General features: G+C 41.7%; 1 protein-coding gene across 1 annotated transcript; it reads left to right on the top strand.

The window, feature by feature from the left end:
* On the top strand, positions 1–26,542 carry LOC110291608 (sodium/hydrogen exchanger 9B2). The gene is made up of 12 exons (XM_029475390.2): positions 1–130; positions 1,213–1,393; positions 4,746–4,916; positions 6,940–7,082; positions 7,835–7,962; positions 9,434–9,609; positions 12,433–12,539; positions 13,207–13,356; positions 13,946–14,054; positions 15,755–15,891; positions 19,654–19,874; positions 26,324–26,542. The coding sequence occupies exons 1-12, from the start codon at positions 41–43 to the stop codon at positions 26,352–26,354; spliced, it is 1,644 nt and encodes a 547-aa protein (XP_029331250.1). The 5' UTR covers positions 1–40; the 3' UTR covers positions 26,355–26,542.

Raw genomic sequence — 26,542 nt, 5'->3', positions numbered from 1 at the left:
GCTCCTCATCCCTGAGTCATCATCTTTGAAATTATAAGACATGGAGGATGAAGATAAGACAGCTGAATGTCAGCATTCAAAGCCACCTACGGGGATCACACACGAGGCTTCTCCACATCACGAACTACAGGTAAAATCTCCAGTCAAAGCCAGGGAGTCCCAGCTGTTCCCTTAAGCACATGACTATGGATGGCTTTGAAACAGAGAGAGTCATTTCTCCTCACTCTTTACCAGTCAACTAACAGTTCTGGAAGAGCCAGGTGACACACTCCTGAAATACCAGCACTCGGAAGAGGGATACAGAAGTATTGTGAGCGTGCAGCCAGCCCGAGTAACCTGGCGAGACCCTGTCTCAAAAATAAATAAATAAATAAAAGATAAATAAATAAATAAATAAGGAAAGAAAAATCCTCCTCATGATTAACTTCCATGCCCATATAGATCAGAGTAGGTAGATGATGTAATTTTGTAAGTTCTTTTGCCAACCTCAGGTAGGGCCAGCCACCAATGACCTTAGCTATTAACTGGTAGACATTATGCTTGGTGTTCCTGGCCTAAGCCCTAGTTCAGTGGTTCTCAACATTCCTAATGCTGAAACCCTTTACTACAGTTCCTCATGCGGTGGTGACCTCCCAACCAGAAAATTACTTTTGCTGCTACGTCATAACTATAATTTTGCTACTGTTAGGAATTGTAAGGTAAACATCTGTGTTTTCTGATGGTCTGACTCAACCCCTGTGACAAGGTAGTGTGATGCGCCCCCCCCCAAAGGGTCGTGACCCACAGGTTGAGAACATATTTTTATGTGAGTTTGTGTGCTTGCCTCCCTTGCTCTCTTTCCCTCTCTCTCCCTCCCTCCTCCTCCCCTTTCTTAAATCACTTTGATCCATTTACTTGCTATGACCTTGAATTATGTGTTAACTGTATTAATTTGGGGGCCTGGTTACATAGTTACATCGTACTATGTAACTTTATGTTTCCATGACCTACCCACTTAAAAATTTAAAAACAGGGACTTATTGTTCAATATTCTTCAGTGGTTCTTCTTCTAAGTGACATGTTAGTAACAAAGATGCGTGTTTATAAGTTATTAATCCTCGGTTCTAATAGAGGCAACTTGATTTGAGATTTGATTCGATACTTGATAAGCCAATAGCTAAAAGATGTGTAAAAATAAAGTTTTAAAGATTTAAAATTTGGTTTTAAATCCAGGAGGAGAGAGTCATGAGCCTCAGAGGTACAGACGGAAGTGAACCAACAGAAGGCAGTAACCTGCTGACCAGCGGTGAAAAAAAGCCACAGGACACACCAACAGAACCCAATGGCCTGCAGAGTCTGAGGCAATTCCAGGCCTGCCCTCCACGCGGCTGCCTGGCAAGAGTGATAACGAACGGTGTGTGTACGGCGGGGATGAACTCAGAAAATGACCAGAGATGATGTCATAGTGAGAGCTTCCCAAGCCATGTGGTTAAAAAGACAGCAAGAAATCTACTCTTCTTAAGTTGAAACTGTTAGGCAGAGCAGCTGACCGGGTTGTGGTGCACAATCACTCCAAGTAGGGGTAAAAAGCTCCCCCTCTCAAACTGTGGCTTCAGAGGTATCTGTGGCCGCATTTGAGAGAGTACTTTCTTGAGTCAAAAGAGCAGAGATGAGAGAACTTCTGGATCTGGGTAATTTCATACAATCACTGTAAGAAAGGCTCCAGTAACCACACCGTTGGCCAATGTCTCATTACCAGAAAAGCATTCTGTAAATGTTGATCTCATCAGAGCATCGCGACTGATGCTGAGCCAGAGTCTTGCTTTGCAAATCACCCATTTCTTTGTAGACTTTGAGGATTTGTTGGAGGGAGAAAGATTTATCCTGACTTTTTTTGGACATTGTTTCAGTTTAGATGTATTTGTCTTTTAGTTTATGGCAGTAACCCAAGATATGTGAGAAATTTGGTGACTGTACAGATGTTCAAAATCAGTGATACAACATGTTAATTACAAAGGAAGAGAGTGCATGTACGATTGTGTGTGGACCCGCACGCTGTGCACATAGTATAGGTTAGCTGTGCAATCATTCAAGAAAGAAGAGGTTGAAAATTGTCTGTAAGGCAGATTTTTAGACAATTTTGGAAACTGTTGAGAATGAAAACATTATTTCAGGTATACTTACAGCTTTCTATCTCTCTTTTCCTGAAAACCAAGGCTGGATTCTCAATTCCCAGTCCTCGTGACCTTGATTTGTGTGTGTCTGGTTTGTGTTTGTTTTTTGTTTCTCTGTTTTTATTTTTTGTTTTGTTTTGTTTTTTTGATTTGTTTCAACAAAGGCTGTCTCTGTAGCTCAGGACTCATGATCCTCCTGCCTCAGCCTCTCCAATGCCACCCACTCAGCCTGAGCTGAGTCTTCTTAGAGCTGTCCTTCAGAAGGAAGCTCTCACAGACATTGTCCTCGTTATCATCCAGGCCAATGACAACAAATATAATATGTTCTACCTTAGGTGGTGCAAGGTTTTTGTTGGGAAAGTAAGATTCTGAATCAGTGTGCGAAAAAAATCTTAAGCGATTAGAAACAGAAAACCAGGTTCCGGGATATGAACTAGCTGAGAGGCCACATGCCATTCGATACCTTTTTCTTTCCTTTGTATTATTTTTTTAACTTTTACCACTGAAAATATGACACATAGCTAGCTAGTTAAAACATTTATAATAAAAACAGATACCTATTGCCTGAGAAATGTGTCAAAATGAGTAATGTGATTTGAGGTCTCATTTTTATTTTAATCTTTTTTTTAAATGCATTGTGTGGCACTGTGTGTGCATGTGTGTGTGTGTGTTCATGCATTAGTGTGCATGCGTGTGTAGAGCCAGAGGTTGATGTTAAGTCTTCTTCCATCGTGTACTAGATACTGAGGCTGGGCGTCACACTCCTGCATGCCTCGGGTCACGGAACCCTGACCAGGATTGACCTCACTGGGGTGGCAAGAGAATGAAAAGCTGGGATCAGGTGGACTGGGCTCTCTGATGGAGAAGTGGCAGTACATGGGAGGCTCGCATGTTTATTATGTACAGTTGCCCATGGAGGAGGGATGACCACATACAGGTACTACACAGGGCATAGAGATATTATATACAGCTGAACAAGGAGATGGGCTTAGCTAACCTCTGTGGAAACAGTCTCTAGAGGAGCAGCCTTTAGGCAATGACCATCCACGGGAGGAAGCCAGACTGTCAGCATTTGCACGAGGATGGGAAGAAGGCTTCGCCATCCCTCTCAACCTCACATGGGGAAGGCTTTGCCACTCCATGGGGCTGAGGCATTGGTCTGTGGTATGTCCGTGTCCATATCAATGACACGCACTCTAAATTGCACTCGATTATTGATTTGCTTGGTCTAGCTAGCCAGCTTGCTCTGGGATCGCATCTATGTCCTGAGCCCTGGAGCTACAAGTACATTTTCATGTTCATTTCAGCATTTACCCACTTCAGAACATTCCTGAGCGATGAGGGCTTCTGGTAGATAAACATGTGCTCACTGTTTTCCTCTGGGTCCACTCCTGAGGTTGGTGGCTTTGTTCAGTTTTCACTTCTGTATCCTCCTCTTAAGAAGCAATTATTGCATGAAAGTTATGTTTTTCCAAGGTCATCATAAGTGACAAATCAATAATTAGCTGATTTAAACCTGACCTGGGGATACATTACAATATGCACATAACATTTCCAATTATATTGCAAGTATGGGGAATGAAAGAAGAGGGACTTTTAAAGTGGTCCTAGCCTGGAAAAAGGAAAACTCTTAACTCTGTCTGATTGTAGAATTATTTAAAAAAACAAAGTTCAGCTAATGCTTTAATAAAGTCATACTTAACAGCTGGAAAGCTGCGCCTTCCGTTCTGGCTGTAAGATCTTATGGAAACCTTAACATGTATACTCTGTTGGAAAATACCGAAAATGCCTTGGACATTTCACTGTCATAGTGGCTTACATCTCTGGGGAAAGTGTTTTGGAGATTTTAGAAAAGGAGGCATTGGGTTTGGTCACTGTGTTAATTAACTCCCATTTTGTGATAACACAGCAATGGACCATGGGGGTTTTTTGTTTGTTTTGTTTTGTTTTTAAGTGTGATAATTCTAAGCAAACATTGACTCTAAAAGAACTGATGGTTAATGTTTAATTCAAGGCAGGACCTAAATACTGGACCATAAGTGGAGTTCAAATATTCTCAGATTTCTACTAAGAGGACAGAGACAGTGATTGTTCTCTGCACTTAACTGTTCCTGGGTTGCAGGATGGTGGTGCTTTCTGGCATTGTGAAAGGAAACAGGACTGAGGTGTATTCAAGGTGCTGTTTGTTCCATGGTACTTCTCCTCCCTCCCCAAAAACACATATACACACACACACACAAAACAAGGTTTCTCTGTGTAACATCCCTGGCTGTACTGGAACTCACTTTTTAGACCAGGCTGGCTTGGAACTCACGGAGTTCTGCCTGTTCTGCTTCCAGAATGCTGTGACTAAAGGCATGTGCCACCATGGCTGACCTGATTGGTAATCTTAACCTGGTTGGTAATCACCTACTTGTTCACGTCCCTTATAACTTATGGTTATAAACATTTGCATATGGATGTTGTATTTATTTTTAAATAATTTCAGAATATACCAAAGCTTGCATATAAGACATAGTTTTCCTGGTGTTTTGGGTTTTATTTTTGTGTATTTATTTATTTATTGCTCTTTCCGTTGGTGGTGGTTTTTAGGTACCATGGTTGTTCTTCTGTGGGCCATGGTTTGGTCAGTTACCGGCTCTGAATGTCTTCCTGGAGGAAATCTGTTTGGAATTATCATTCTGTTCTATTGTTCCATCACCGGAGGTAAACTTTTTGGACTCATTAAGTTTCCAACATTGCCTCCTCTGCCTCCTCTTCTTGGTAAGTGTTGAATGCTTCCTGATTTCCTCAAAGCAAATGATAGTTATAGAAACCATTCTGAAAAGTTTTAGGAAATAAAGGAATTAAAATTTTCAGTATTTGCTATCCTGGAGATGAAGGGCAAATATTTTGGTTTTGGTGAGTTTTTTTTGTTTCGTTTTGTTAGGTTGTTTATTTGTTTGTTTGTTTGTTTGTTTGCTTTGAGACAGGGTTGCTCTGTATAGCCCTGGCTGTCCTGGAACTTGCTCTGTAGACCAGGCTGGCCTCAAGCTCACAGAGACCCATCTGTCTCTGTCTCCCATGTATTGAATTAAAGGCATGGACCTCTACTGCCTGGCTTGTCTCTATTTTTATACAGTATCCTAACTTTAGTAAAAGTGTTTATCAGTGTGAAGTGTGGCACTTATGCAGACACAGTATGAAGAAGTTATCGCAGATCAGGCATGGAGAATAGAGACCTCAAGGTCTCTGACAGAGGGATCTTTCCCTTCATATGTGCTTATGGCCTAAATGTGGGCAGAATTCCCTTATAAGAACCCAGGTTTAATTGCATACACTAGCAAGATTTTGCTGAAAGGACACAGATAGAGCTGTCTCTTGGGAGACAAGGCCGGGGCCTAGCAAACACAGAAGTGGATGCTCACAGTCAGCTATTGGATGTATCACAGGGCCCCCAATGGAGGAGCTAGAGAAAGTACCCAAGGAGCTAAAGGGATCTGCAACCCTATAGGTGGAACAACAATATGAACTAACCAGTACCCCAGAGCTCTTGACTCTAGCTGCATATGTATCAAAAGATGACCTAGTCGGCCATCACTGGAAAGAGAGGCCCATTGGACTTGCAAACTTTATATGCCCCAGTACAGGGGAATGCCAGGGCCAAAAAGTGGGAGTGGGTGGGTAGGGGAGCGGTGGGGGAGTGTATTGGGGACTTTTTAGATAGTATTGGAAATGTAAATGAGGAAAATACCTAATTAAAAAAAAAAAAGAACCCAGGTTTAGTTCCCCTGAATTATCCATAGCTAGGATGTGAAACTTCTCATGCCTTCTTAGTAACCACTTTCTGTCGCAGAAACGTCACACTTGCCTACGCCCTTGACTTCCTCCCCTCACGGGTGCCTCAGTTGGAGTTGTTAGCCTTGTTCCTCTGGAGTTTGAAAGCTTGTTGCTGTGTTATAGTTCCTACCATTTGTCCATTATATAAGCAGAGGTCATGGTCATCTGTCTACAACTGATTTCACGTTCCTCATTTTGTATAAAATAAGGAAGGCAGTCAGTAAACGGGGAACAGTAAATAAAGGAAGAGGCACCGTCTGACACGGCAGGGTAGTGTCCATTTACCATAAATGTCTTCTAAACCTTTACAAGGTGTGTTACCTGTATCTTACTGGCTTCCGTGAAGGTAAATATAGAATCCATATAGGTACTTATTGTTATTGATGGCTCAGGGACTCTGACATTGCAAATAACTTTAGGAGCTGTTTGTACTCAAGGACAACTGAACTGAAATTGGATTAAAGCATCTTATTGAGAATTTGATCATTATTCCTTCTAAATGCTATACTCCTTATGTCCCCTCTGTATTCAGTTATCTAGACAATGTTAATTTTGTTTTTAAAGATTTATTTTTATTTTATGTGCATTGGTGTTTTGACTGTATGTATATCTGTGTGAACGTGTCAAGATCCCCTGGACCCAGAGTTACAGACAGCTGTGAGCTGCCATGTGGGTGCTGGGAATTGAACCCAGGTCCTCTGGAAGAACAGCCAGTGCTCTTAACCGCTGAGCCATCTTTCCAACCCTTCAGACAATATTAAATAAGCTAATAAATTTTATACATAAAGTATTTCATTGATTCTTTTATTATATGTGTTTTAATTACGAATTTAACTTCATTTCATCCAAAGGCTAAGTAAGCATAAGGAAAAACTACATTGCAGTCTCTGTCACATGTAAAGTGCTAAAAGGTGAAAATAAGCTTCCGTATTTGAAAACCTAACTAGTCCCATTTGATTCGTTCAAGGCATGCTGCTAGCTGGGTTTCTCTTGAGGAATATCCCAGTCATCAGTGATAGTGTCCGGATCCAACACAAGTGGTCGTCATCTTTGAGAAGCATAGCCCTTTCTGTCATTCTTGTTCGTGCTGGCCTTGGTCTAGATTCAAAGGTATGGAGTATGGGTTTCTAATGATCGAATATCAAACATGTTCTTCTGATATGACAAGTATTCGTAATGATTAGGCTTCAGAAATGAACGTGGACAGTGCACTCAACAGTCTTAGGAAGAGGAGGATTCAGTCCAGGCAGGGCCACTGTGGGCGTCCAGATGTTCTCACACATGTAACCGTGGAGGGGAAACACAGATAAAGTCATAGAGGTGCTGACTAGGAGGAAACAGCCTGCCAAGCCCAAAACACACACACACAGCGCTAACTACATTGACTCAAGGAACTGCCCACCAAACAGAACGAGTCGTAAGCGTGCTTTTGAACGTACATTTTACCTTGTGTGTACCTTTGAATACATGAATTGAGACAAACATCTTCATTTGGTCTCATTGTGGGGCCATGAGCCACAAGTCAAATGAATGGTCAGGCAGTATGTAGGTCAGAAGGACAGACTCTGAAGTCACCTGTGTGACTGTAAACTTGGCCCCAACACGCACCAATTTCATGACCTGAGGCCACTAACTTTATCTCGTGCCTTCTTAAATGGTAACATCTACAATGAGGAACCATAGTTACCTGTTGCCAGATTCCTGGGCACACTGTCTCTCAAACACAAAGAATGCAGATATGCCAGATTAAAGCTAATTAGCTGAAGAACCCTTGACGACGGAGCATGGTCTGAGGAAGTGCTGGAGGTCATAGTGTCCACGTGCCATCAGAGAAACATAGTGTGTCCACTCTTGTTTTTCAGGCCCTGAGGAAGCTGAAGGGTGTGTGTGTACGACTGGCCATGGGTCCCTGCATGGTGGAGGCGTGTGCTTCTGCGCTTCTCTCACACTTCCTGATGGGGTTGCCATGGCAATGGGGGTTCATCCTGGGGTAATTCTTTTCATGTGAAAATATCAAACGGTATTTGGAACTTCCTGACTCCATTAAAGAGAATGTAAAATAACGTTTTTTTTTTAAATCACCATAAAATAGATCATAGTCACTTCAGCACCATTTGAACAGTATAGCTATAAGATAGAGTTTGTGTCTCTGTAGCTAATTTTTTCAGTGACTGCAGTAAACTAAACTACCAAAGAAGCTGTGGGGTTTTTTTGCTGTTTTTGTTTTTGTTGTTCTCTAGGCCCAATCCCCAGGCTTGGGAGTTAAATGGTGGATCCCACCCCAGAGCCTCCATAAGCAGCTTGAAGCTCAGTGCTCCTCAGCAGACATTGTGACTTGACAGTTCTCCTACACATCCCTTCCAGTGTCCTATTTTTCACATCCAGTGTGTAGGAGCCATGAGACAGACATATGTTAAAAGTATATAGGAAGAGTTTAGTATTTACATATGGTGGACAAGAAGAAGTTCTTACCTATCAGAAGTAGGACTCGGGCCACTACCTGGATTTCAGCTCCTCCTCTGGGGTTTCCCATTAGCCAGTCTCTCCATGCCTTGATTTCCTTACTTGTATCTATTTCATGATGGTAATGAAATGAGTTCATATGTGTGAAGTCCTGGAAGTGGGTGTTTAGAGCACAGTCAGTATGAAAACCTTTCGCAGTGTTGCCCAGTTGCTCTGACTGCTCACGGCTCACTGTCCACATCTTCAGAGCCTCCTCCTTCAGATCTGTTGTCTTATTTCACATCTCAAGACCCAACTGAAGCCCTGTGCAGTTGAGAATGCTCATGAGAGTTTTCACACCTTAAAACATGACTGTCATATATGTGTGTGTATGTATATGTGTGTATATGTATATATAGTGTATGTATATATGAATATGTATGTGTATACATATATGCTTTTTAAAGACTTATTTATTTAATTTATTTATATGAGTACATTGTCGCTGTTTTCAGACACACCAGAAGAGGGTATTGGACCCCATTACAGATGGTTGTGAGCCACCATGTGGTTGCTGGGAATTGAACTCAGGACCTCTGGAAGAGCAGTCAGTGCTCAGTTGGTGTTCTTAACCACTGAGTCATCTTTCCCCATATATATGTGCATGTGTGTGTATGTATATGTATATAAATTTTAAAGCACCTACTGGAGCCTAACTTCATTACTAATTCAATATTTCTCATGATACATATATTTTAGGCAACCTAGGTCTTGGACTTGGGGCTACTAAGTCATCGCAAAACAGTTTGTTCATGGGTATACTCCAAAAAGCAGTGTTCTATAGAACTTCCCACCTGTGCGTTTCTGGTTTGGTGTTTCTGGGTTGTTTAAGAGACTAGAGTCATCCAGTCTAACCTAACCTGTAAAAGTATAGAAACACGGAGGCACTGTTATGAATTCCAAGGTGGTGGTCATGAGCAACTCATCCAGGCCACAGTGTCTGACACCCAGCTGCTTAGTTTTGTCGTAGGTGCCGTGTCCCCGGCTGTCGTGGTGCCCTCCATGCTCCTTTTGCAGGAAGGAGGCTACGGTGTTGGGAAAGGTATCCCAACCTTACTCATGGCTGCTGGCAGCTTCGATGACATCCTGGCCATCACTGGCTTCAACACGTGCTTGGGCATGGCCTTTTCCACAGGTAATCTCAGCTGGAGTTAGGCTATTGCAATGTTTAACCCATGGCATGACTACTTAAGGCAATGCGTGTGGGGGAGATGCTGGATCCCTCCCCAGAGTCTGCACAAATCAGAAGCTGCTTACCCCTGCCTTTGCCCTTACAGATGGAGAGCAGGACAGGAGGATACAGGGTTTACAGAAGGAGGCGGGTTTATAGGAGGGTAGTTCTTCTTGAAGAGGTCTAGGAACTTAAGTGTAGAAACCACACAAAGGGTCAGGAGGTTTTGTAGTAGGCACACAGGAGAGACAGCAGTCCAGGTGAGAGGACTGCTGGGATTCTAAAATAGAAGCATATTCTGTTCTCCTGTCCTTGTAAATTAGTCTTCAACAAGTCCTGGTTTCACAGTGTTACTTTCTTGTTCTGTAACTAATGAATGTTCCAATTCCCTATGAAGACCTAACGGATAATCACCTTTAGTTTACTCTACTATACGGCTCTATATTTATAATAACACTGCTTGCCAATTGTGAATCTTTAAAGCAGCAGTTCATAGCCTTAGCTATCGATTAGCATTGCCCTGGGAGCTTTAATTTTTTTTTTTTTTAATGTAGACATTACCTTAGACCAAGTAAATGAGCCCCCTTGGGAATGGGAATCAGTGTAGCCATGACTAGGAACCATGGCTTCAAAGCAACGGGGTTTGCCTTCAGGTCACAGAGGAGGCAAGAAGATCAAGAGGCAGACAGGGATTCTTAGAAGAGTTTCTCTGAGCTTTCTACAGCTTGTGCTTTCTCCTGGCTGACTGACGTGTCGCCTCTGCCTGCCCCTAAGGCCTGTTGTCAGACGTTTTGAGTTTGAACCTGACTAGACTTCCTGAATTTTTAGGTAGGAGCCCAAGAATTTTGTTTGTTTTAAACAACATTTTACCATACAGGAAACTGAACCATATTAGTTACATTCTAATGTGCATTCTTTTGGGGGGTGGGGGTGGGGTTCTGGGGTCGAGACAGGGTTTCTATGTACAGCCCTGGCTGTCCTGGAACTTGCCCTGTACAGAGGGCTGGCCTGGAACTCAGGGATCCACCAGCCTCTGCCTTCCAAATAGTGAAGCTAAAGCTGTGCGCACCACCACACCCAGCACATAGCATGTTCTTTCTTGAAAGAGCTTGAGCGTCATGCTGCCATCACAGATGGACTTTTGTTTTTAGTTGATAGAGTTGAGACAGATCTAGGACCTTGCTCTTGTCAGGCAAAATACCCGCTCACCCTAAACCCTGCACATTCAGAGGGCGCTTTTTGACAAGCACACTGTTAGCCTCCCAGGAAGCTGTCTTTGCCAAGTAAAATTATGTGATGGAATTTGGCTTTAAATAAGAGAAATGCTCACTGTAGCAGGAAGAAACCACAGTGAACTTTTGTCTCAAGACAATTGGAAAATGGCTTTTTGAGCAGGAGAGGTGGCTTTGGGTTAAGCGCACTTGCTGTTCTCGCAGAGGACCCAGGTTCAATTCCCTGCACTCACCTGATGCTCACAACTGCAGAGCGCCCTCTCTGGCAGGCACACAGGTGGTATGTAGACAAAATACCCACAAATATAAAGTAAACAAAAAAGAAAAGAAAAATGGCTTTACATGAAGAACAATTTTAACAATTTTTCAAATGATGTCTTAACAAAGACTTTCAAAATTAAATTTCCTGAGCCCTGTTTGCTATGATGAGAAACAGTTTCTACAGCCCTTTGCATTGCCATACTTCAAAGGGATTATGTCACAGCACAAAGAAAAGTCCTTTTTAGGGAAATTTAACAAGTAATTTGTTTCAGACTTACTGTTTTTCCAATAAAGAGCTGGGCAGATGTTTTATTTTGTCAGATCCTTGCGTTACTTTGAGCTACAGATTCGGTGCTTGTAACTAAAAAACTAGACCAGTTCTATCCCTCTGTTCATCTGTACGTATTCCACAGTAGAGCAAGCCTGCTGTGAGTGATGGATTTTGTCTTTTGTAACTTGGCAGGCTTAAGAAAGGTATTAAGTTAAATAAGCCTGTGGAATGCATCAAAGTTGCACCTGGCACTGGTTTTAAAAGTTTGTCCAGCTGGGCGTGGTGGCACACGCCTTTAATCCTAGCACTCTGGAGGCAGAGGCAGGCAGATTTCTGAGTTTGAGGCCAGCCTGGTCTACAGAGCAGGTTCCAGGACAGCCAGTGCTATACAACGCTGTGCTTCTTCTTCTTGAAAGAAGGAAGCCGTTTGATTGTCCTGTTTTTGATACAGGTTTTTTTCTCTGTCTAGCCCTGGCAGTCCTGGAACCTGCTCTGTAGACCAGACTTGGCCTGGAACTCAGAGATTCTCCTGTTTTCCTCCTGAGTGCTGGGAATAAAGGTGTGCTCCACCACATCTGGGTAGAAGCACTTAAAAAGATATTTAAAGTCATCTATATTAAAAATGTGGAGAATATATTTAAAGTCATCTATATTTAAAATGTGGAGATTATGGGGCTGGAGAAACAGCTCAACTGTTCAGAACACTGGCTGCTCTTCCAGTAGACCTGACTGATTTCCCCAGCACCCACAGGGCATCTCCCAACCGTCTATCACTCCAGCACCAGATCTAAGCCCCTCTTCTGGCCTCCTTGGGTACTGCATGTATGTGGTACACAGACATACATGCAGGCAAAACACCCATACACATAAAATAATAATTTTAAAAAATATGGTCATAGGAAATGTCTGTAAGAATTCCCTTCCATGTGGTTATGTGATTTGGCTTGACGATGTTAGACTGATATTTGTGCATTTATGGATTTAGAGTCCTGACTGGAGTGTTTCTTTCCTTGTGTTTTTCAGGGTCTACAGTTTTTAACATCTTCAGAGGCATCTTGGAGGTGGTAATTGGTGTGGCAGCTGGATCTTTTCTTGGGTTTTTTATCCAGTACTTCCCGAGCAGGGACCAGGTAAAAGAAGTAATCCGAGAAAAATCATGCTGTAAATTCTCAATGGAAGAACCTTCTAGAACTCCTTCCTCAAAGCTGGATCTGCAGGGCATCCATGGGGAAATGGTCCCCATCTTTACCTTGCTGACTTCTTTATTGATGCTATCTATGCATGAGGTCCAGGAGAGCTACATGTGTGGGTCCTAAAACTGCTCTGTTAGGATTGTCTACTTCAAGTTTCACTGTAGAGCAATATCAGATGCAAAATCATAGGATATACAAGTTTTCAGGAGTTGTGTAGTATTTAACTAAATCAACATTTATAATGGCTTTTTGAGCCCAGTTTAGTATCAAAATACTTTAAATTCTAATGCTATCAAATAGATAAGACTTCCAGCATCTTTAAAACATCTCTCTTCAAGATCAAAGTTCTTCATAATGAGAAACAAAAGCTTATTTTCTTCCACTCTTAATTTTTTTAATTGAAAATGAATATGGAAATATATATACACACATATATGAATATATATTTTGAAATTTCAGAAGAGTGATATGGCAGTGGAAATCCAACTAAAGAAAGTATTGTGTGCATAACATTCTTGTTTTCATCCTAGGTATAGAATAATCAGTTGTTAAAAATCAGTTATTTGAAATAATTGAACTAAGCACCTTGTATTTTTAATTCCAGGACAACCTCGTGTGGAAGCGAGCCTTTCTGATTCTGGGTTTTGCTGTGTTAGCTGTGTTCAGCAGTGTCTATTTTAGCTTCCCGGGGTCTGGAGGACTGTGCACGTTGGTCATGGCTTTCCTAGCAGGCATGAGGTGGACTGACAAGAAGGTGAACTTCACTGTAACTTCATCTGCTCGTGACCCTTTTTTGATAAGATTCTTTCTTTTAAACTTTTTTTTGGTTTTTGGTTTGTTTTGTTTTGTTTTTCAAGACAGGGTTTCTCTGTGTAGCCCTGACTGAACTTGCCTTGTAGACTAGGCTGGCTTTGAACATCACAGAAATCCCCCATTCTACTCCAAGTACTAGGATTAAAGGCCTGTGCTACCATGACTGGCTGTTTCAAAGATGTTGCTCATTTGAATTATGTGGATATTTTTTCTTAACTGTGTAGTCAAAGTAACAAAACATTAAGTGACCTAAAATTATTAGCTTCGGTTTTTCTTTTTTCTTTTTCTTTTTTGACATGGGGTATCATATCACATTCTGGCCTCAGATTTCCTGTATAGTTAAGGCTGGTCTTGAACTCCCAACCTTCCTGTCTCACAAGAGCTTGGATCTCACCTGTTTGGCTATATTAGTTGGCTAGCCACTGAGCTCTGGGGACTCAGCTGCCTTAGATTTCTTATTGATAGATCTCAAATCCCTATCCCATATCAATCATAGCTTAATAATAAAGTTTTCTTTTCTTCTCTTTTAGTCAGAGGTAGAAAAGATCATTGCAGTTACCTGGGACGTTTTCCAGCCTCTTCTTTTTGGCCTGATTGGAGCAGAGGTTTCCATTGTGTCTCTCAGAGCAGAAACGGTTGGTAAGAATCTCTCAGGTGTTCTCATGCTAAAACTATTCCTCCAGATCCTGCTCTGGATATCTTCAGGAGGCATTTGTTTACCACTGTCACAAATTATATAAAGAACCAACTATGACTTAAGTCTTCAGAGAGGTTGGCTAAAGAATAATACTTGTGAATCTAAGTATAAAATCAGGCATCACCTCCCCCCCCCCAACATAAAGATGTTCATCTAGCCCGTTCTGATGAAGAGCTAGAATTTTAAAGGTACTAGTTAGTTTTGTAGTGTGTTCTCATGGGATGGAAATGTTTGCCATTCGTTCTTTATCCTACATTCAGACAGCATCATGTTAAGATTGTCTTGATTGACAGCACTGCCCTTTTAATTCTCACCCCTCTCCTTATATCTCAGTATTCTTCCACTCATACCAGGAACCTGTTCCTTGCCACCTCCCCCACCCCCACCGAATTATGAATACTTCCCCCTTATTCTTATTTATCTGAGATAAATGTGTATAGATGTAGTCTGTGGGTCTGCATGTGAACATGGGTACCAGTGTCTGTCTGCATGTTGCATGTGAACACTGGTGTACCCATGTATCGAGGGCCAACTGTGGAGGTGCTGGGTTCAGTTCTCGCTTTTGGCCTTGTTGAAGCAGAGTCTTTCATGGCTGCTGCTGTGTTGCATGTCTCAGGCAAGCTGGCCTGAAAACTTTTGGGTCAGAAATGTCTCTGCCTCCCATCTGAGGAGTGCTGGAGTTACAGATGCAGGCTAACATATCCAGCTTTTTAAGTGAGTTCTGAGGACTGAATTTGGGGCATCAGCCTTAACCCCATCAGCTCTTTAACCCCATCTCCCTGGCCCTCTGTTCTATCTTTTAATATGCCATTTACAATTTTGTTCTTTTTAGAATCTAAAAAGTTTCTAATGCCGCATTTCTTTTATTTTTTTTAAGGTTTATTTATTTCATGGATATGAGTACACTGTCACTGTCTTCAGACACACCAGAAGAAGGCAGTGAATCCCATTACAGATGGTTATTAGACACCATGTGGTTGCTGGGAATTGAACTTAGGAAGAGCAGTCAGTCATCTCTCCAGTTTCCCCGTATATCATTTAACACAGTCATACTGAATCAGCCATTCTCGATCTTCCTAATGCTTCAACTCCTCATGTGCTAGTGGCCCCAACCATAAAATTATTTCTGTTGCTATTATATAGCTGTAACTTTGCTGCTGTTATGAATCATAATATAAATATCTTATATGCAGGACATCTGATATGCAGCCCCTGTGAAAGGGTCATTCAACCCCAAAGGGTTTCTGACCCACTGGTGGAGAACTGCTGTGTTAAGTAAACACTTGGAGGGAAATGTGGATCTCGCTGTAACGTGTAAAATGTTGTGTGCATCCAGGGTGTTATGTACTGACACTGGCCTGATGGGTCTCAAAATAGGAGGATGGCAGAAGCATCAGCATCTAATTTAAATTTTCTTTATAAGAATTCAAATATGTTTGATTAAATTCTGGTTTTATAAAGGAAAAGATTTCAAGCAATGATTGCACTTGTTATTTCTTTATCAGTTCTATGCAACTGTTTTGTATTTGAGGTTTTAACGTTATTTCTAATAAATGTTTTAACATTATTCCTATTGAGAATATTTTGAAATGTAATTTCTCCTAGCATCTCGTTATTTCTAAAACCCAATTATTTCTTTCAGGCCTTTGTGTTGCAACCCTTGGCATCGCAGTCCTGATACGAATTCTGACTACATTCCTGATGGTGTGTTTCGCTGGCTTTAACATAAAGGAAAAGATATTTATTTCTTTTGCCTGGCTTCCAAAGGCCACAGTCCAGGTAAGTAATGATCAATAGAAAGGCACATCATTTTAGCTGTTACCTCTGTATGACACCTTCAAATACTGAGTAAGAAGATTTACCTAAGTTTGGACAAAGTAAACCGTTGATAAATGACAGAAATGGGTGAGTGAATGCATGGTTGGATAGTTAGTTATGAGGATTTTACAGTAGTCTACTCTCAAAGTCTCATTTATCATGGTTCACTCACCAGAGAGAAGGTTAAAAAAAAAATCCAAAAACTTCCTGTAAAACTAGAAAGAAGTAGTGACCAGCCAGGCTGGGCTGAGCTTTTATCATACAAAACACTAAGTCTGAAAAGAGCCTTTCATCTCAGATCTCCTAAGAAAGAGGATGGGAGGAGGGAGGGCAAAAGGAAGGAGAAGAGGAGGAGGCAGGCAGGTAGGCAGGCAGGCAGGCAGGCAGTAGGGAGTGAGCATGGCTCATCTTAATGTTTGGAAATCCATCAACAACCATATGATTGGTGACTGGTCCATATCTTTATACATAAGGAAAGAAAGAGTAATTGAAAAGGAATTTAGGTTGTTTTGTTCTGTTTTGAGACAGAGTTTCTTTCTGCAGCCCTGGTTGTCCTGGACCAGGCTGGCCTTGAACTCAGAGGTGAATGCCACCAAATGTGGCCTGCAAAAGAATTTAGAAATGCTTTCCTGTGTTTCCCCTTCATCCATGGTTTCACTGTTTGTGGGCCTGTCACCCATGGCAGCCATGATCTAAAAATATGAAATGGAAAATTATGGAGAGAAACATTTAAGTTTTAAAACGCATGCTGTTCTGGGTGCCACAGGGCGATGTTGCCCTGGCCTGCTCCATCCTGCTTTGACTACTGTGGGATATGTGTCTCTACCACGCATGTCTGCCTTGTAGACACTGTTCACCAGGTTGTAACTGTCTTAACTCCCACACTGACTGCTGGAGTATCTTAGAGTATCTTAGTGCTGTGTTCAAGGACTGTTCTTTTACTTAATAATAGTGCCAAACACCAAGAGTTTTGCTTAGAGCAATCTGTACCTGACAAATTGAAGCCACAAGGTAAAAGTTCTTAATTTGATAAGGTAAAAAAATATATATATCATATATGGAAAATTTGGTGCTATCCATGTTTTCATTGATCTACTGGATGTTGTGTTTTATAAAATGGCAGAGGGGAGTGCCTCAGGGGGCCCTGCCAAAGTGTCCCTTTGAACAATCAAGCCATGTGACAGGCCTTCTACAAAAGAAGTTTATTTGAGACCTGGAGGAGGGGTAGAGGCAGAGGAGGGAGGAAGACAGAGAAGGACAGAGAGAGAGAGGAGAGAGGGAGGGAGAAAGAAAGAAGTGAGGAGGCTGGCTAGAGACATGAGGAAAGAGAGGGAGAGGGGGAGGAGGAGGGGGAAAGAGGGAGGAAGAGTGGGAGCCACACAGTCCTTATAGGTGAGCCAGGAGCCTTCTAACTGTTGAGTGGAGCCTATAGGAAATGCTAACACTGGGACCTTGTAACTGTCACTCACGGTTAGGGGCAGACTCTTGTGTTGATTTCCTAAATGAGTAGTTGATAGTAACTAACTCATAGCTAACTGAACATTATGACATTATCTCAGTTACTTAACCCAAAATTTGTACACAAATACACAAGTACTGAAGAAAGCACAAATAGAGAATTGTTTGACATTGTTGAACATGCATTTACCAGGATATCTGGAAATGCTAATTAAATTAGAATTGTATAGGTTGTAATTTCTTACAAATATTATAGATCTATAACTGTATTATCTATTTTCAAGTTAATTACATGAAATAAGTCAAGCATAGATTATCTTGCAGTTTGGAGTATGAAGACTTTTACCACGATGCAATGAAAGTCAGATATGAGGTTAATTTAGGGCAATTGTGAGGATTCATATATGCTGTGATTACATTCTAAGCTATGGACTATGGATCTATTCAGTCCAGAGACATTTTTTTCATCAGACTTTCACATATATCTCTATGGCATAAATGTGAAGAAGATAGTGTAGTAGTAAAATAAATCGAATAATTTGTCTAAGTGATAGCTGCAGCTTCCAAGTTACTATTAACATTACTTGGTAAATACCAAAATAACTGATGTTACTTTTGTTTTAACATTGAAGACTGATTCTCTTTTACCATGAAAGCAATTTTTAAAATAATAATAAATGATATATATACATATATATGGATTTGTGTGTGTGTGTGTATATATATATATATATATACACACACACAAAATTTTTATGGTTGCTTATTTATACTATCATCTCATTTCCAAGTATCAATACTTTGAGTTTTTCCTTTCCAGTTGGTATCCCCTTGGTCTCTTTTAGTTGTCTTATTGCTCTAGCTAGAACTTCAAGTACTATATTGTAGAGATATGGAAATATGGAGAGAGTGGATATCCTGATTTTAGTGGAATTGCCTTGAGTTTCTTTCCATTTAATATGATGTTGGCAGTTGGCTTTCTATATATTGTCAATACTGTATATATTGCTTTCATATATACATACACACACACATATATATGTGTATGTATGTGTGTATATATATATGTATATGTGTGTATATATGTGTGTGTGTATATATAGTGTGTTGGGAATTGTATGTCTTGTCTCCACTGGGCAAACCCAGGCACTCCTTTTATTTTCAGGGAATGAGTTCAAAGACACCCATGGGTACAAAATCTACAGACACTCAAGATGTTATACAAAAGGTTTATTAATTTCTTATAACTTTAGCATATCTCCTATATTCTTTGAATCATCTCCTAATTACCTGCCATAGCTAATGTGATGTGAACAGTTCTTGTAGTATTTAGAGAGCGGTGATGAGGAAAACGTATGTTTTGTCTGCGGGAACCGGCTGAAATTCTGGAGTTATAGTACAGGAGAGGAAGGGCATTCAGATACCGTGGGCAGCCAGGCTCTGTCATTGTGTGACTGATGCACACTTTCTCTCTTATTTTATTATCTCCAAAGCAAACATTGCTCTTCTATTTGGAATAAGGAGTTAATCGGATGCATTAATGTACCTTTCCCTGTGTAGACTAAGAATATTACATTTTGCCTTTAAAAGAAAATAAGAGTTTTCATAATATAATCCAATAGACACAAATAAAATACTTCACCAACTCCTAGGACAGAAATTTTACCAAATAACTAGTAAATTTAACATCATTTTGAAGGACTACCACTTCCGTGTTTCAGACTGTTTGAGAATTAGTGTACATTCCAGAGAAAATATATTGATTTAAATTTTCACCTTTGTCTAATAAATATAACCACCCTTTTCAGCTTTTTATATATTAAGTGATAAGAACAGGTACTAAACTGAATCTTAGCCAAAAGACCATGGCAGGATAAATACTATCTTTACTAATACATTACTAATACAAATTCTTAAGGTTAAAGTATAAAACAAACAGTAACTTTCATCTTTTGCAAAATAAATTTATCATGTACAATACCATTTGAATAATATTGTGAGTCTGTTTTTTCCTAGTAATTTGAAAGGTACAGACCTTATCATATATGACCAACGTGTACCGATTGCATAAGGAAGTGTTACTCTCCATGTAAGGGGGGGAGACTTTGCAGATAACCAAATCAACTGCAGGACACTGGGCAAGAAGACTGATTTGAGTTAGTTGAGAAGAAGAAAAAGCAACTTATGTTCTCAGATGAGAAAATACATCACTTTTAAAACATGCTTGTCTTAGTTTCCAACCAATCTTTGCTAACACTTTCATAGGCTGCCATTGGTTCTGTGGCTCTGGACACGGCAAGATCCCACGGAGAGAAGCAGCTGGAAGACTATGGGATGGATGTGCTGACGGTGGCATTTTTGGCCATCCTCATTACAGCACCTATTGGAAGCCTACTGATTGGTTTGCTGGGTCCCAGGGTTCTTCAGAAATCTGAACATCGAAACGAAGAGGAGGTTCAAGGAGAGACTTCTGCACACATTCAGAGGTAAGCAAAAACGTTGATTGTAATGGCTAGAAAACTGTTTCTGAAGCTAATTGTATCAGGATGGAAATTGAAATAGAAAATGTTGAAGTTCAAAATGTATTAGAACCAAACACAATTCACAATCAATAAACAAAAGAAAGACCAAAGTCCATAGCCTCATCTGCTCCCCAGAGCTTGCTTTCAGTTACAGTTAAATGGAAAGTGTGTTATTTATATTCTTGTGAGACAAGGTCTTAGTATCTAGCCCAAGCCGACCTGGAATTTGTGATCTTCCTGATTCAGGCTCTGGAGCACTGAGATTATGGGTGTGCACCACTGCATGAAGACAAAATCAGTTTGGTTTTAGGGAATTGATATGGAAATTGAACATATCTTTCCTCTTGCATGTACTGATAACTTTATGAACTATATGGAGATAGGAAAGAGTCTCTGACTCACCTATTGGTAAGTCTACAGGGAGTAAAGGACTTGGAGGCAGAGATGCCATTACACGGAGTGTCCCTGCCATTTAACATTATGCCTTACTAAGTATGGTGACTTATTTCTGTAATCCCAGCTCTTAGGAGAGACTGTGGCAGGAGCTTGCCCTGAATTTCAAGGCCAGCCTGGGCTACAGCATAAGCTCTAGACAAGCCTGGTTACACATATTGAGACATCTCTGAGAAAAGCATACAAGGAGTAGGAAGATGATGCAGTCATTAAAGAGCTTGCTCCGAACGCATGAGGGCCTCAACAGCATTTTAGAAAAGCTGGGTATGACAGTGTAGTCCTTTAACTCCAGTGCTGGTTGGAGGCAGGAGTTGGAGCTTGGGTAGAGATGAGTGAATCCCAAGTGTTGGATGGGCAGCCAGTCTACCCAATCAGTGAGCACCACATTTAATGAGAGCTTCTATCCCAAAAACTCAGTAGGGATTGCTAAAGCAAAGCACTCAACATTGACCTCTGATCTCTACACAGCCATGTAGAACATACACACAAAAATACATATACACACACAGACACAGTTACACACAGAGGCATACACACAGAGACACAGACACACACAAATGCACACACACAGACACAGATGCATACACACACACAGACACACAGACATGCACACAGGCACTCATACATACACTCACATAAATGCTCATACACACATACAGACACACACAGACATGCACACACACAGAAACAAACACAGACATACACACAGATACACAACAAAGCAAACAATAATAATGATGAAACTCCTCATTACATTCACAGACCTTGTAAAGTTCTATGAAAATGAAACCTTCTTTCTCAAGAAGTTGTGGCATGCCAGCCGATAATGAATGAGAGGAGGGTCCTGCCTGCACATGTCACAGTTTATCCCACATGGCAGCAGGCCATCTGGCACTTTGTGTATCACTCACGGACCCCTTCATCCTAGGTCACCCGTGGCCTTGTTAGGAACCACGTTCAAGGACAGTCTTCAGTTTCGTGCTGCTGTCCACAAACCCGGGTGTTTGGTCCTCACTTTTCACATCCAAGGGAACCTTTTTCTCCTAGAACCCAAGGTGCATTTTAATCTTGCAGTACTTTTGACATATGTGGGAATTGTGAATCTAGTGAGTTGTGACAGTTCTGATCCCACCCAGTAAACTGCAAATTGCCTGCCTGTCTGTCCTTTTCTTAGGGACTACTGTTGTAACCTGTTCTAATGTGACATTTAGATTCAAAATTTTCTTAATAGCCTCTGATTCTAACCCGTTCATTTAGAGGTAAAGAAAATAACTTATCCTGTGGCACAGTTTTTCTGTTTCCTGAATGCTTGTGCTCACAGTGTAGACTGGATTCCTTTATACCAAAGGTTGGTTGTGTGGTAAGTGTTAAAAGCAAATATCATGGGTTAGGTGCATCTGTTTCTCTACCTTTTCAGACTCTGAAACTATATCTGGTCAACAAATAGTTATTTCTGGGTACTATAGGAGAACCCCCTCAGATACTAAGGTCAGTAGATGCTAAAGTCCTTTGTAAAAAATACTGTATTTACACATAACATGTGCATGTCCGTCCTCCTATGTGCATTTTTAACGTAATTTGAATTACATTTTAATGTTTCCTGTATATTTCATTATTTATCTGTGAGAGGCAAAAAAAAAAAAAGTGATATCCAATTGTAGAGGTCAAAGGAGAATCTCTCTGCCCACTGTGTGGGATCTGGGAGTAGCCTTCAGGCCATCAAGATTGGTTGCAAGAGTGCCAGGCGTGGTGGCGCACACCTTTAATCCCAGCATTTGGGAGGCAGAGGCAGGCGGAATTCTGAGTTCGAGGCCAGCCTGGTCTACAAACTGAGTTCCAGGACAGCCAGGGCTATACAGAGAAACCCTGTCTCGAAAAACCAAAACCAAAACAAAACAAAAAGATTGGTTGCAAGCACCTGAACCTGTATCTAATAAAACAACGTGCATGCCGCATGCCCAATACTGCATTATTAACACATGCATTTGACTAACTCACCTGAACTCCACTTTCTGATGAGCCCCTCATGTTCCTTACATAGAACTAAAGCATCCACATCCCTAAGAGCCCATCACTTCTGGAGCACAGGACTGTCTTCTGGCAGAGTTCTGTAGCATACCCCTGCAAGAGATCCATCTTCCCAGCTTTTGCCCAAAGGTCATTCATTTTGTCCTTCCTTCACGAAACAACTACCAGTCCAAAGAGAACAAAGATTTTCTTGACCCCATTACAATAACCTTATGTAACCTTTTTTAAAAAGTTCTTTTATTACATTTATTTGGTGTGTGTGTGTGTGTGTGTGTGTGTGTGTGTGTCTGTACCACAGGATGAGTGTGGCAGTCAGGGAACAGCTGACAGTTCACCAAGTGGATCGTAGGGATGCAATTCAAGTGCTCACCTGTTGGTTATCTTACCTGCTGAGTTATCTTACCTGCTGAGTTATCTCACCTGCTGAGTTATCTTACCTGCTGAGTTATCTCACCTGCTGAGTTATCTCACCTGCTGAGTTATCTTACCTGCTGAGTTATCTCACCTGCTGAGTTATCTTACCTGCTGAGTTGTTATCTTACCTGCTGAGTTATCTCACCTGCTGAGTTATCTTACCTGCTGAGTTATCTCACCTGCTGAGTTATCTCACCTGCTGAGTTATCTCACCTGCTGAGTTATCTCACCTGCTGAGTTATCTTACCTGCTGAGTTATCTCACCTGCTGAGTTATCTCACCTGCTGAGTTATCTCACCTGCTGAGTTATCTCACCTGCTGAGTTATCTCACCTGCTGAGTTATCTTACCAGCTGAGTTATCTCACCTGCTGAGTTATCTCACCTGCTGAGTTATCTTACCAGCTGAGTTATCTCACCTGCTGAGTTATCTTACCAGCTGAGTTATCTTACCTGCTGAGTTATCTCACCTGCTGAGTTATCTCACCTGCTGAGTTGTTATCTTACCTGCTGAGTTATCTTACCTGCTGAGTTATCTCACCTGCTGAGTTATCTTATCTGCTGAGTTATCTTACTGGCTCTAATCTTTAAAAACAAGGGAGAAAACTGCCAAGGGCCAGCCTCAGCTTGGAAGGGCAGGGAGGGGTCCTGAAGAAGGGGTGTTTGGGAAACAACTCAATTGTGGGGTACAAGCTGACAGCCTGGTATTCTGCTCCTGCTGGCTCTCCAGACAGCTCAGCTCTGGAAGACCAAAGCCCAGGCTTTTGTTTCCATATCAGCTCAATCATCCACTCCAGGCTCCCCTTTGGTTGTCAGCATTTTATGACCTTAGCCCCTTGAGTCCTAGAAAAAGACAGCAAGTACATTTTTGACACAGCAATGAATTCAGAGATCTGCCTGCCTTTGTAAGCACAGACAATTAACTAGCTGGCTGGATCCCAGCTCTGAGATCACCATTGCTGTCATGCCTTGGCCTAAACTTGTACTGTCCCAGGCTGACCTTGATCTCAGGAGTCTGCCTGTAAACACAAGCAATAAACTTAGCTGGATGGCATCTTGTCCTTGTTTTTTTTTTTTATTAGATATTTTCTTTATTTACATTTCAAATGTTATCCCCTTTCCCCATTTCCCCTCCGAAAAACCCCTATCCCATCCCAAATCCCCCTTCTCACCAACCCTCCCACTCCCACTTCCCTGTCCTGGCATTCCCTACACCTGTGTATCCGGCCTTCACAGGACCAAGGGCCTCTCCTCCCATTGATGTCCAACAAGGCTACATATGCGGCTGGAGCCATGGGCCCCTCCATGTGTACTCTTTGGTTGGTGGTTTAGTCCCAGGGAGCTCTGAGGGTACTAGTTAGTTCACATTGTTGTTCCTCCTATGGGGCTGCAAATCCCTTCAGCTCTCTGGGTACTTTCTCTGGCTTCTTCATTGGGTACTCTGTGCTCAGTCCAATGGATGACTGTGAGCATTCACCTCTGTATTTATCAGGCACTGGTAGAGCCTCTCAAGAGACATCTATATCAGGCTCCTATCTGCAAGCACTTGTTGGCATCCACAGTAGTGTCTGGGTTTGGTGACTATGGGATGGATCCCTGGGCGGGGCAGTCTCTGGATGGTCCTTCCTTAAGTCTCTGCTCCACACTTTGTATCTCTTCCCATGGGTATTTTGTTCCACCATCCTAAGAAGAATTGAAGTATCCACACTTTGGTCTTCATTCTTCTTGAGTTTCGTGTGGCCTGTGAATTGTATCTTGGGTTTTCTGAGCTTCTGGGCTAATATCTACTTATCAGTGAGTGCATACTTTGTGTGTTCTTTTGTGATTGGGTTACCTCACTCAGGATGATATTTTCTAGTTCCATCCATTTGCCTAAAAATTTCATCAATTCATTGTTTTTAATTGCTGAGTAGTACTCTATTGTGTAAATGTACATTTTCTGTATCCTCTGTTGAGGGACATCTGGGTTGTTTCCGGCTTCTGACTATTATAAATAAGGCTGCTATGAACATAGTGGAGCATGTGTCCTTATTGCATGTTGCAGCATCTTCTGGGTATATGCCCAGGAGTGGTATAGCTGGGTTCTCAGGTAGTACTATGTCCAATTTTTTAAAGAACCGCCAGACTGATTTCCAGAGTGGTTGTACCAGCTTGCAATCCCACCAGCAATGGAGATGTTCCTCTTTCTCCACAAATCTCTTTATCTCTTTCCTTGATATCGTTCTGATAAACTGTCTCCTAATGCAGCTGCCTTAGTTCTTCTAGGTCTCTGAAGCCTCTCATATTTCATATTGCATCCTTATATTTTGGATAGTTGAGAAATCTTGTTTTGGACTCATGGTTTTAGAGGTCTTTCCCATGACCTTAAGGACTATGCCTGAAGGTCACAAAGTTTACCATTTAGCTAAGACACACCCTTGCCTCCCATACTCATTCGGTCTCTGATTATCAGGGGATCGTTAACCTTGGCAGGGAGGACATGCCTGATAACCCTGGCAGGGAGAATATTTCCTGGAAGAGGAACATGAAGTAAGTTATGTACATTACTATACAAGCCAGCCCCATGCCCACCCAACCATCAACACTCTAGGAGGCCAATGTCCTGCTGGCTCTGCTCCAGTGGCCGGAAACTGTCATGTTGTCCCTTCCAGACCATGCAGGACTCAGCAGAAAACAACTTCAATCTTCGGAAGCACATCTACATCAAGCTGAAGACAGAACAGTATTATAATAAAAAAGATACATTCTCTCTGTCTCTGCAAAAATGTTGCAATTTAAATTAGACCTTGTATTGGTTGGGTTTTCATAGCTGTCACACAATGCCTGAAACACTCAACTTCTAAGGAAGACATCTTAAGTTATAGCTATAAAGTGGCGAGTTAGCACCATTGCTTTTGGACCTGGGAGAGAGAAGAGATGCTTTTGGACCTGGGAGCGAGGAGAGCGTGTGGAGTGGAGTTTGAGGTAAAGGAACGCTGCTCACCTCGTGGCCAGTAACCAAAATGAGAGAAAAGTGGGCCTGGGTTGCCAAATCCATTCCAGGGTACATCTTAGGGGATCTAACTCCTCCCAGCAGGACCCAGTTCTTATGGCTTCTGCTACCTTCCAGCAGGACCAGCCCTTTAGTATATGGGCCATTAGGGGATTGATAAGTTTAAGGCAAAACAGACCTGTAAAAAGGAGCAGGACTAGCAAGGTAGGTGGACCAGCAAGGTAGGCCAGGAAGTAAAGGCGCTTGCTTGCTCTGGAGCCTGACAACCTGAGTTTGATGCTGGATCCAATGTGTCAAAGGTAAGAACCATTCCATCCAGCTGTCCTTTGACCTCCGTAGGCTACACGGTGGCATGCAAGCACATATGAGCGTGCACACACACAATACAGAATAAATAAATAGATGTGTAAAGAACAATATAATGTTCAGCTGTAAAAGCTGTTTTGTATCAGGAGGGAGATAGAGAATGCCCTTGTCCTTCTAAGTAGTTTGGCCTTCTCCAATAATAGTTGTTTTCATCTATTTTAGGAAGCCTGGGGATTCCATTACTGAAGCCTGATGGACCATGTTTACCACCCCAACCCAAAGGTTTTGGCCCTCCAACAACCAGGACAACTGAGTCCCTTTGACTCAGAAGAAAACTTCCCGTGGAATTTCATAAGCAAACAAATTAGAAAGCTTTACGCTGCTAAGAGTACCTCAGGTGTTTATTTCCTCAGAAAGACTAGAGGACGGGTTACTCCAGAA

The sequence above is a fragment of the Mus caroli genome, unplaced genomic scaffold (genome assembly GCF_978045245.1).
Source record: "Mus caroli unplaced genomic scaffold, Mus_caroli_1 scaffold_3, whole genome shotgun sequence".
NCBI lineage: Eukaryota > Metazoa > Chordata > Mammalia > Rodentia > Muridae > Mus > Mus caroli.
This window is presented reverse-complemented; position numbering and strand designations above follow the sequence as displayed.

Bases quoted from the DNA above. Each gene is read 5' to 3' on its own strand.
- LOC110291608 (XM_029475390.2), top strand. From the start codon at position 41: ATGGAGGATGAAGATAAGACAGCTGAATGTCAGCATTCAAAGCCACCT. The intron at 9,610-12,432 runs GTAATCTCAGCT...TGTGTTTTTCAG, and splicing joins GGGCATGGCCTTTTCCACAG to GGTCTACAGTTTTTAACATC. The intron at 15,892-19,653 runs GTAAGTAATGAT...ACACTTTCATAG, and splicing joins TTCCAAAGGCCACAGTCCAG to GCTGCCATTGGTTCTGTGGC.